Source organism: Halichoeres trimaculatus, unplaced genomic scaffold, assembly GCF_033239565.1.
Source record: "Halichoeres trimaculatus isolate MK-OKI-2021-1 unplaced genomic scaffold, fHalTri1.1 fHalTri1_scaffold_5, whole genome shotgun sequence".
NCBI lineage: Eukaryota > Metazoa > Chordata > Actinopteri > Labriformes > Labridae > Halichoeres > Halichoeres trimaculatus.
The window spans coordinates 11,797,094-11,809,423 of record NW_027437183.1 but is presented as its reverse complement, the minus strand read 5'-3'; the positions used below and the strand labels follow the sequence as shown (position 1 = coordinate 11,809,423).

General features: G+C 40.1%; 2 protein-coding genes across 2 annotated transcripts; both read right to left on the bottom strand.

Annotated features, from left to right (window-relative positions):
- Positions 1–3,881: 3,881 nt before the first annotated feature.
- LOC141791142 (uncharacterized) lies at positions 3,882–7,734 on the bottom strand. Its single transcript, XM_074671395.1, has 2 exons — positions 7,547–7,734; positions 3,882–6,657 (listed from the first exon to the last, which is right to left on the bottom strand). The coding sequence occupies exon 2, from the start codon at positions 6,648–6,650 to the stop codon at positions 5,514–5,516; it is 1,137 nt and encodes a 378-aa protein (XP_074527496.1). The 5' UTR covers positions 6,651–6,657; positions 7,547–7,734; the 3' UTR covers positions 3,882–5,513.
- Positions 7,735–8,967: 1,233 nt separating this feature from the next.
- Positions 8,968–12,160, bottom strand: LOC141790667 (uncharacterized). Its single transcript, XM_074670691.1, has 2 exons — positions 12,077–12,160; positions 8,968–11,412 (listed from the first exon to the last, which is right to left on the bottom strand). The coding sequence occupies exon 2, from the start codon at positions 11,403–11,405 to the stop codon at positions 9,759–9,761; it is 1,647 nt and encodes a 548-aa protein (XP_074526792.1). The 5' UTR covers positions 11,406–11,412; positions 12,077–12,160; the 3' UTR covers positions 8,968–9,758.
- Between the last annotated feature and the right edge of the window lie 170 nt (positions 12,161–12,330).

The window sequence follows — 12,330 nt, the reverse complement described above, 5'->3', positions numbered from 1 at the left end:
AGAAGATCACAACGTCAACGAAGTCCCAGATCTTAAATTCCCAAACTGTCTCTTTAATAATGACTATGTCTGCATTAAATGTGTTTTCTCACAATCTGTTCCCAAACTCCAGAGAGTACTTTCAAATTGTTCAATCATCCACTTCTGTTTAATGAGAAACTTTAGCTCAGGTCTCTGATGATGTGGAAAAACATTCAGTAGGTCATGAAGATTAATTCAGCTCCAAGATAAATGGAGGGGGACAGTAGGCACTTCAGGGCACTTCAGAAATAACAAGCTACTTCAGACAAGAGAGAGTTAGCCAACACATCAGCTAGAAGAGGAGGCACACATATAAAAAATATATCACAAAATACATACTACATTATACAAATAACGACATCATAAGGAAAAATTAAGACAACATTCATCGAGAAACATAAATAATTTATGCTGTATTATTTCCAGTTACTAATATAAGTGTTGTGATGGCATGCATGCTATTAAAAAGCACCAGCAAGTTATTCAGGTTGGATTTTCTGTAGTTGAAAGGGCTTTATGTAATAGGGTTCCATTTATGTTGTAGGTTATGCAAAGTGAGTATATATTATTTCATTAAAACACTGAATGTCATGCTTATTGTGTGAGATCTGTCAGTCTAAGAAACTGGCATTAGCATGAAACAAGTGTACATGATTGTTACATAAGTGGTTATACTGTCCTAAGACTTGATTGGATCATTATGTTGAAATGCTGACTCAGCATTTCAACATATTGTTATCCGGTGACTTTATTAGGGGCTCGGGCTTCGAACGAGCCCCTCTCCTGCATAGCAAGCTATGCAGGAGAGGGGCTCGTGGCGAAGCCACGAGCCCCTAATGCTCTCCCGTTTCGCCTTTTTTTTTCTTCATCATCTTCCGGCCAAAATTTTGGCTCGCTACTCCTCCAAGGGCTTTGAGAAAACCCCCACAAATTATACATCAAAATGTGCGGCTCGGCCGGGAATGGTGTGCTATTATTTTTTTCAGCAATTCGCCAAATTTTGGCCGACTTATTGGCCAAAAACGGTGAAAAATCCCTCATAGAGAATGAATGGGGAACCTAGGAATCTCTCCCTCTCGCTGCCCAAAATTTCCACTAACTTTGAGATGCTAAGGCTTTGGCATACTTCCACTTACAGGCATCATTTTCGCTTTAAAATGTTCACTGATCTTTCAGCTCTATGAGTATGACTTTACTTTTTTGATATCTATTACAGTTTTTGAGATTTTACTGTTGAAGCAACATAAACTTTTTGGTTTTTGCCCTGAAACCTCAGCTCCTCCAGTGCGGAATGTCTGAAAGTAGAGTGAGAGAGGCGGCTGATGACAGGTTGCAGCATTCTCCAATGAATTGTCACAACTTCCAAAATCTTCACAGCAGAAAAATAAAAACTACATTGTGAAGTTCCCTGACATCTCCTACTTCTTACAAAGGGAGTATTTTACCCCAAAAATGTACTGTTTTGCCAAAAAATGCCTCAGTGTGAGTGAAACCGTCACATCCCTGTAATCTGAAGTAATGTTAAAATCTGACCTATATTTCTCATCAACTTGATTCCTAACTACTTTTATACATCACCCTTCTGCGGTCAGTTCTAATCCTACCAGCTTGTAAAGCATATCATCTTGTTCATCAGAGTCTCCAGATTCTCACAATGTTTTTGTTTTTCTTCTAGCCCTTAGGGTTTCAGCGTAAATGCAGTTTGTTCGGACCTATGTCTAGCCCAAAAATCCAGCTTAAGATCAGTGGATACAAAGGAGTTCCAAAGTTCAACTGCCACTTCACACTCATTATGACATCATGATGATCACCATGGTAACCACACAGCTGTGGGTAATCACTGATTAGGTCATTGAGGGACAGGGAAACACATGTGTTTCTTTATTATGCCTAAACAGCCAACCCAAACTTTCTTCTACACACAAACACACGTACAGCCAACCCATACACACACACACACACACACACACACGTGCGCGTGCGCACAAACACACACACACACACACACACACACACAGTTTTTTTTTCTGGGATTGTAAAATATGTCAGGACGTAGAGTCAAGAAGTGATTAGACTCACAAAAGAAAAATGAAGTTATTAGTTTTGATACCTAGCGCCACTCAGATTCTCCCAGAATCCCTCACAGTCTGTACTGCGCAGACTCTGGCTGCACAACTGCTGCCAATGGCTGCGCCTTTGACGGAGGTATTTTGGCTTAAGAACTGTGCAATTGTAAATGGCGGAGCCACGCTATCCACTATACAGTCTATGTTTGTGACGTATTGCTTTGAAACTAGAATAGTTTAGATATGAAAGTGTACACACACACACACACACACACACACACACACACATGAACCCCCTTTCCTTTCAATACTCTCTTTCTCTCTCACACCCTCGCGCTTTGTCTCCCTCTCGCTGCCTCTCGCTCCCTCTCGCTCCCTCTCTCCCTCACACACACACACACACACACACACACACACACACACACACACACACACACACACACACACACACACACAAGTACTCTAACAAGTTCTTAAGAGCTTATTTGGGGTTAAGGCTTTATAACCAGCCACTCTCCCATGTCTTGTGATATGTAGGTGTATGTTTGTGACATAATGTTTTGGGGCTAGAACAGTAAAGATATGAAAGTGCGTGCTTCATTGTGCATGAGGTAATTTGACACGTGTTGAATCAGAAATAAGAAATGTTAAGGAGTGTTTCGCTATGTCAGTCCGAAACAAGATCTGGTGACATCTGTGTTTCTGAACATTTTCAAGATATGAAAGTGTGCGCGCGAAGCGCGCTTCATTGTTCATGGGATAATTTGACACCTGTTCAATCAGAAGTCAGTACAAAACAAGGTCTGGTCACATCGGTGTTTCTGATGTTTGATGACTGCAAAAAGCCCGGCCGCGGCCCGAGCCCCTCTCACGATTTCCGTGGAAATTGTCTAGTTAAACTTCTTATTCTTCCGTACGTTTTTTGGCTCTTTTCACAGCCTTCAAATTTTGTCCGATTTTCACCGTTCAACTTTTAAACTATTCAGCTTGTTTAGGAATAGTGTGCTATATCTTTTCACTTTTCTAACTATTAAACTTTTTGATTTATTCAGCTTTTTCCAAAAAAATTTCTCTATGTTAAACAGATGGGAAATTTCAGCTCCTCAGACTAAAATCTGCTTCAACTTCAACAAGCTCTAACTTCAGCTTGCTCCCACTTACAGACTTCATTTTTGCTTTAAAATGTTCACTGATCTTTCCACTACTGATATCTGTAATAACTTTTTTAATATCTTCAACTGTTTTTGAGATTTCACTGTCTAAGCGACACAAACTTTTCACTCTTTTCACCTCTCCTCCTGCTCTCAGAGGGCGGAATGTTTTCAATTTGACTGAGAGAAGCAGCTGCTGCTACTGAAAAAAACTGCCGATTAACCTGCCATAAAATTCTCAAACTTGACTCAAATCAAACAAAAAAGGCTGCTACTCCTTCAACTTCAACTGCTTCTACCTTTTGCAGACTTTGACTCGAGACTCTGTTCACACATTAAACTGGTCCTACTCTCCTCATCTCATTTACACATTAATCATAGATTTCTGCTGTCTTCTACATTTTTGAGATTTCACTGTTTGGTTTCTCTCTCTTTTTATTTAATTATTTTAACTTTTGTAGGCTGATTTACATTTCCACTGTATCCACTTTCTTTATCCACTCATTGTCTTTTCCTCATTTCTCTTAACATTTTTTTTTTCCTTTATTTTACATTTTCAGTTTTTTCCACTTTTATTCAAACTTTTCCAGCTTCAGCATTTCAACGCATTTGCTGCAAGGAAATGCAACTTCTCTAGTTATCCATTGTTTTCTGACTCTTTTAATGTCCCTGAATGGGACAGTACTTAAACTGAAAACACCAACTAGATTTATTATGACGATATCACACCTGAAGCATGGTTTCATCATAACAAAGCAGTTTCCACTGATCAACATGATGACAGTCTGTGGAAATACAAACACAAAAAGGCTGTCCACCCCCCCTGAATTAACACACACTGCTTAAACAAACAGAGTCAGTCTGGCAGAATGGTTGGTCTCCACTGGATGGATTCCTCATTTGACCAGAACATTACAGTAAAGATAATGGACGGTCCATCTTTTATGGGAGGAAAGAGGAAGTGCAGCTAATTAAAACACTCTGGGCTCTCTATTCAAACATCCCCTTTGTTTCCTGAGCTTAAATCAAACAGACTGTACCAGCTGAGAAACACATATGATAAACTGCCCACGTATCAAGATAACAAAAATAAAACACATTCACACATTTGACTGTTTTCATCCAGGTGTCATTTCCCTCTAAACATGCTCAGGGTAGGAGACTCAAATGCTGTTAAAATGAATCAGCTGTGTGTTCAAGAAGGGAGCAGTGCAAATTTAGCATCTAACAGACCATAATTCTATTGTTGCTTTTCTATTTCTTTCATTAGTTGTGCAAATTAAAGACAGCAAATAGTTGTATTTATAATTATACTTGAGCATACTTAGCACACTTTCAGGGCTTACTGTAGCAGAGATAAGCTTAAAGGTCTGTGAGAACTTCACACCAATACAGATATTGAAACAGTTTCACTCCTATGTCTATGCCTGTTCATAATCCACAATTAAAACAAGATTATCAGCGATAGTATCGGTGACTTTTAATTTTTTTCAATTTCTCAGTATCCATGGTTGCAGCACATGGTCCAAAAGCTCCAATAACAACACCAAGCCCGGCAAAATTTTGCAGTGAGAAGCAGGATCTGTTCTTCTCTCTAAAAAAAAATAAATTCCTGGATTATTCCTTAAATAATGGTAGACCCTGGAGCCAGACTGGGAAAAATAAAAAGGACAGAAGAACGGACGAAAGCTAAATGGGAAAATAATAGAAGGGCCAAAACACTAGGCTGTTTGTGATAAAATGGATTTGAAACCCACGTGCACCAGTTTATCAGTAAAATGAAAAGTGAGGTTAAATTAGCTCTGTAAATACATTACCATATCGCTTTGCGGCCTGCAAAAAGTTGTCTTGAGCAACGAAAAGCTGGGTTAGAAAGAGGATCTGAACTCCACTCATTAGCTTCCGAAGCAAATGCACATTTTGGCATGAGTCACGGCCTTACAACAGTGGGGTGTGGTCCTCATGGGAAACAATCTTTATCCTGGAAAGACACAACTGATTCATAATGATCTACCATTTATAGACCTGTCTGATCGAACAGAAAGGAATATGATGGTGGCCATGATATACCCTGGGCACAGTGACACATCAGTACAGTATGTCAACTGTATCTGAGCTGCACAGCCTGAGCTTCACATCACATTGGCCACCATGTAAATGCAATTAAAAACAGAATCCTTTAAAGATAAGAAGCTCTTCTCACCTTCATCATTCTTAGTGGGTAATTTCCAGAGAATGCTCAGATCTTTCTTCACATTCTCTCTCCTTCTTTGCCTCAATGCAGCATTAACATGTTGCTATTCAGAAGCATCAGAATGGTACTCAAGAACACAGCTAGAAAGCCCTGCCCCATCCCAGGTCCTTTTGTCCCTGCAGTGTTTCTAACCAAGTATTTTTCAGACTCGTTCATGTACAGCTCCAAGCACCACCTGGCCTTCACCTGTTCAATCAGTGCTGGGTATCCAATCTCCATGATGCTAACTGTATCATCATCATCTTCAGGGATGGTTTGGTCCTGATTCATGGGGCGTTGAGGCAAAAGGGAAGGGGTTGAAGAGCTCTCTGTTGGAGTGTTATTTGTTTTCATCGTGTTGCTAACTTTGTCGGTGTCTGGAATTGTGGCAGCTGGTTTTGGATTCTCAGCAGGAGGTATGTCTGATCTCTTCATGCAGGAGTCCATGAACCTGTTATAGTCAGGGGGAGTGTTGTACTTGTAGTCTCTGCTGTAGTCATTAGTATCTGTAGACCGTGTACCATATCTCCTGTACATGTAGTTGTTGTAGGAACATTCCTCCTGGTGGCTACGAAAATAGAAAGGAGGACGAGGGAACCTTCCTAAACCGTAACCCAAGGCCATTCCTGCTACAGCCCCTCCAGCTGCTGCCATGACCGCACTGCGCCCAAACCCCCTGGACCGATCATTGGGATACATGCCCATCTGCTGAACTGACTGAGAAAAGAGAGAGCCCCCTCCACCACCATACCCCCCATATCCATAGCTGCCACCAAGGCGGGGGCTAAGGACTTTGTTGTTTGGGTTGAAGTTCATGTATCCACCTGGATAACCTCCACCGTAACCTCCTCCAAAACTACCATGACCTCCGAAACCCCCCTGAGGGGATCCCTGCATAGGATACTGACGACGCTGGCCTCCTCCACCTGCCTGACGGGGGTAATCTCCAGGCTGTTTGCGGTTTCTACCAGGAGTGTTGGATCCTTGATTACTTTTCTGGCCTGTGTTAGATCTACTTCCACTGTTGCCTGTGTTGAACCAGGATGTCTTTGAGCCACCACTTTTCCCAAAGCCACCACTTTTGCCGAAACCCCCGCCTCCTCCTTTCTTCGCCAGGGAAAAATGGGTACCAAACAAAATAAGTGACAGGCAAAAAAGAGAGACGAGAGTCAGCTTCATGTTTGCCCTGATGGAGGGAAGACAAGGAGAGGAAAAATCAAGGTAACATTTATTTATTCTCATTTAGCAATCAAATCAAAATTGTAAACTTTGTGACATCAAAAAATTCTGTACCATTATCACAGTTCTAAAACTTGTCACACAAACTTCATGATAATTAATGGACCCCCCAAAGCTTGTCTTATCAAAAGAGAACTTCCTGATTTCAAATTAACAGCAAAACAATTTGGTGATTTGCATCTATTTTAATTTGCTATGGTATGCTTTTCACGGAGATGAGATGACAGGTATTTTTGTTATAAAGGACAGCAATGCTTTATTTAAAAAAGAAGGCACACATACTCACGGATTATACAATATGTGTAGGATAGAAGTTGTATATTTAAAAAAGTTTATACCAATTATAGGCCAATGTTTTCATTGCTTCAGATAGACAATCTGGAATGATGTGCATGTGCTGCAGACGATAACCTCCCTCATTTCAAGGACAGTTCTTAAAATCATTTTCTGAAGTAATCATAATGAAGAGTTTTTAATTTTTGACCCACTTAAACATCATTTCGACCTTTTAACGGAAACAGATGCTTTTTAAGGCTTAAACTGGGCATTTGCCATTTGCCTCTGAGGACGAACAGGACGGGAAACAGGTGGGGCAATAACAGACCTCAATGTGTGATGATGTTGATGATGATGGTAGAGAATGAAGGTGCTACAATAACAGAAACCAACGTCGGAGGAATTCTCTTGACATAGTTATCAATACAAGGCTATTTTGATGTACTCCTGCTCGTAGGAGATAGCGTTTTAATAAAAAGGGAGACGACCGTTAGTCGAAGAAACAACAGATTTACATTAGATTTATGCCTGATTTATGAGGGTAGCTTAGATAATCTTACCTTGCACCGTCCCTTTGATCGATTTCTGGCTTATTTTTAACTGTTTTGGTTTCCCTCGCTGTTCCCTACATCTGGACGTCGATGACAGAGAGACGAGATCTTTTCTGTATGATAACCGTTGACAATATGAAAGATAGCTAACAGACGGAGCTGTAATGACGTAACGCCATGCGAGGGGTGTGGGTCGCCTAGAAATGGGTAAATGGGGCGGGGCCAAAAACCATAATAGCATCCTCTCTGATGAGCTGGTCCTGATTCATATGCATTGGGTGAGATTTGTGCCACAAGAAATTGAATTTGTATAATTATATGAAATGTTAAAATGCCCAGTTTGGATCGGTATGAAACACGGAATTTGAATTCAAAGTGAACATGATCCAAATTGAATGTTGAATTTTAGAAACATAGAGTTACAATCTTAGAGCAATCTTCTTACATTCATTTTCACATCATGCTATTTAAATTCGCTCATGTGCAACAGTTTATTTAGTGGTTTGATGTGTGCAGTAGTTTTCACTCAAGCAATAATGAAATGCAATAGATCACTCATGTAACACCATCAATGTCCAATTTCACTAGTCTGATCAGTAATCATGCTCCTTTATTCATGTTTACTCTAGGCACTATTTCTCTGCAGTTGACCTGACCTAGACGCATTGTATGGTAGAATTTTCACTTTTACATTTTGCACAATATAATTAGAAACTTACTGTATTTCTCTTTTTTTTTCAAACTTACAGTTTTTCCTTTTTAGTTTTACTACACTACACACCAGTTTTCCTCAAAATCAATAAAGTAGATCTTATCTTACAATAATAGGCTTCATGTAAAGTCATGTGCACTATTCTGTTACTTTCTTAGCAAATACAATTTCAGACTCATTTGTCAAATGAGGAGGCTAAACCTTGAATGATTATTCAGTAACATCCAATGGTTGTGGTAAGCAATCTGACTTCAATAAAACATTTTGATTTTGGTACCCTTGAAATGTTTCAGTTCACATGCAATGAGTCCAGAAAATATTGCATTTTTAATTTCTAAGCAAAAGATGAAAATCATTTAACTTTTCCCACATTACTCTTTTTTTTTTCGGCCACACTTGTTGTAAGTGGGTGGTTGTTCTTTTATGAATCTGGACAGAGCTCAGCACTCCAAATAAAGCCTACGCCACCTGCTGGTCATTCAAAGTCTTGCATTAGAAGGAACTGACTAAGAAATCTATTAACACATGAGTTTAATTAATAGTTTTAATTGCATGTTAATGCAGATTTATACTTAAACACCAAAACAAAAACAAAGTACTATTGAAAACAAGTCAAATTTTATTTGATTTAACTTTTATTAGTAAAATGATGCAAAAAATATAACTGACCAAAGGGACAGAAGTAAAACTTCAAACACAAAATAATTAGCTGATGAAATGCACACAGTGACAGCAATAACAAATAGTGTAAGATCAAAGTTAAACAGCACAGCTGAAGGCACTGTAAAATAAAGGACAGAAAGTTCTGCAGTATGATGCTGTATTCACACAATCACACACAGGCACACAGTGAAACTAAGTGAATAAAACAAGAGTGTGCCAAAATTAAAGGCAGAGTTATTGATGTGTCACATGAACAAGCCATCAACACTGCTTTCATTTGTTTGATAACAAGGAAAGAAGCTTGTGTAACATTAACTATTACAAATGCAGTTGAAACAGTAACTCTAAACTGAAAAAGACAGGGGGAAGGTCAAGATAAAAAAAAAAAACTCCAACATCCAAACTTTCCACTAGTTCAACATTCTGATGCTTAGCAGTTGGGCCACATAAATAAAAAACAGCATGAATAATGTCTTGGTCTCATGTTGGCTTGTAAATAAGTCAACAGGGACTGAACCAAAATTAAGATGAAGATAAACAATCAAAGACAGAGAACAGTTTCAATTTAAAATGAAACGATGAAAAGACACACAATCCCACAAAAATCACTTAAAATTCAAACACTGCACTGAAATCTTAACAGGATATGGAAGTCAAAACAGGAAATGTTTACTTTGCAGTATTTGGATACATCCTCTCTGCAGAGAGGCGCCGAGTTATAGACCACTCAAAGAGATGCTATGATCCGCTGAGCAACCCAGCTGTGAAGATGAGAGATTCCTCCCTCAATACATTTTTTTATTTTAACTCCTGTACCTCTGTAGCTTTTATCACTGGTAAAAAGGATTACAGCAGAATTAGAATGTTACTGTTCAACATAATCAACATCATACTGGTGATCATGGCTAGAAGCCTGTGTGAACCAATATTCAGTCCTTGCACCCCACCATCAACCCTGGGTTCACTCTTTTTCTTCAAATACTTGTCTGAGTAAACTATGTACAGCTCTACACATCTCCTGACCTTCAGCTGATTAATCAGTGCCGGGTAACCAATTTCCATGATGCTGACTGTGTCATCATCATTATCATCATCATTATTACTAACAGGAGTTTCTCTGATAGCTTCTGCTGCTGGGGAACTGGAGTTTGCCTCAAACTTAATCAGAGGTTGAGGAGTTGAGGGTACAGAGATGGAGGAGTTTTGCACAGCAGTGCTGCCATTAATGGTTGCATTAGTTCCACTGGTGGGAGCAGCAGCAGTTTTAGTAGTTGGAGATGTTGTGGTGGTAGTTGTAGCTGCAGTTGTGGTGGCAGAAGCCGTTCTTTCCTTTGGCTTTGGATTCTCAGCTGGCAGTAAGTCTTTTCTCTTCATGCAGGAGTCCATAAAGCTGTCATAAGATTCAGGGGGTTTGATGTACTTGTAGTCTCTGCTGTAGTCATTAGTATCTGTAGACCGTGTACCATATCTCCTGTACATGTAGTTGTTGTAGTAGTATTCCTCCTGGGGGCTGTGAAAATGGAAGTGAGGGCGGGGGAACCTTCCTAAGCCGTAACCCAAGGCCATTCCTGCTACAGCCCCTCCAGCTGCTGCCATGACCGCACTGCGCCCAAACCCCCTGGACTGATCTTTGGGATATATGCCCATTTGCTGAACTGATTGGGAAAAAGGAGAGCCGCCTCCACCACCATACCCCCCATATCCAAAGCTGCCACCATAGTGTGGACTGGGGATTTTGTTGTTTGGATTGTAGTTCATGTATCCACCGGGATATCCTCCAAAACTACCATAGCCTCCACTATATGGGTAACCCTGTGCTGGGTAACCTCCAGCTGGATACCCTCCAGCTGGATAACCAGGTTGTTGTGGATAGGATCCTTGGTTTGGGTACCCCACTGGCCTACCTGGTTGGTGAGGATATCCTGCTTGGTTAGGGTACCCTCCTTGGTTTGGATATCCACCTTGATGTGGATATCCCACTTGGTTTGGATAACCACCTTGATTTGGGTAGCCCCCTGGTCTTCCTGGTTGCTGTGGGTACCCGCCTTGATTTGGGTATCCTCCTTGGTTTGGGTACCCCCCTTGATTTGGGTAGCCCCCTGGTCTAGCTGGTTGCTGAGGATAACCCCCTTGGTTTGGGTAGCTTCCTTGGTTTGGATAGCTTCCTTGATTTGGGTAGCCCCCTGGTCTAGCTGGTTGCTGAGGGTAACTGCCTTGGTTTGGGTAGCTTCCTTGGTTTGGGTAGCTTCCTTGATTTGGGTAGCCCCCTGGTCTAGCTGGTTGCTGAGGGTAACTCCCTTGATTTGGGTAGCTTCCTTGGTTTGGGTACCCATCTGGTTTAGGTTGTTTTGGCTGATTAGATGGTTTTTTGGGGGGTTTCTTGAAAATTTTAAGTTTTCCACCAAACCCTCCACCACGTTTTGTGGCCACAGACACATTAATGTAAACCAAAAGAAGGGAAAAACAAAGCAACCCTGTTACAGTCAGCTTCATCTTTGCACTGCAGAGAGATAAAAGAAACAGGTAGAGAACAGGAATAGAGGATTAAAAATGAATAAATAAAATCAAAATGATACTACTACTACTACTACTAATAATAATAATAATTATAATAATAATAATAATAATAATAATAATAATAATAATAATAAAGTGATTTTGGAAATTAAAACAATAATAATCTTTTTTCTTTTTTCAAACTTTCGACATTGAAGGTACGCATTTTGGAATAAAAAACGAAATTATGTTCACATAGAATAGATAAGCCAAATCTGTTGCTACCCCTAGCCCTTTGGAAACACAGCTGTGAAACTTAAAATAGCTCAGGCTGCCATACCTTAAGCTCAATGCAGGCAGACAAATGTTTCATCATGCCATTTTGTTTTGAGCTTATATTAGTTTTGTTTTGTTTTGTTTTGGGTTTTTTTCGTGAGGCACAAATAATCTGTTACAGAAATCCAAACACACACAGAACGAACCACACAAACTTGGGAGAGACGCAATAAATCACTACTAGGTTTCGTGGTGGCGACACACGAAAGAACCGTCCAATTTTAGACAGGCCTAAAACAACACACAACACCGTCCGAGGAAAAAACTGTGGGACAAGCTTCACCACAAGCAGTTCTTTAAACATGAATATTCATGGACAGGGGAATACGTACGTTTCTGTTGACCTTGTAACGCTGTCACAACTTCTCCCTTTCCGTCTTGAACCATGAGAACAAAATGTTTGTAACCGCCTCTCAGCTTCTATCTAGAGCAAACTATTTTTGAGCTCCCGCCCCCACCTGCGCATACAAGATAACGTGTTATTAAGAAAATATAAGATCTACAAACCAGCTTCTCAATAACTGTGTTAAAAGTCAACGTTTAAACTATGTTTCATATTCCATATTAAGTTAACTTGTTTTTATTA

Bases quoted from the DNA above. Each gene is read 5' to 3' on its own strand.
- LOC141791142 (XM_074671395.1), bottom strand. From the start codon at position 6,650: ATGAAGCTGACTCTCGTCTCTCTTTTTTGCCTGTCACTTATTTTGTTT.
- LOC141790667 (XM_074670691.1), bottom strand. From the start codon at position 11,405: ATGAAGCTGACTGTAACAGGGTTGCTTTGTTTTTCCCTTCTTTTGGTT.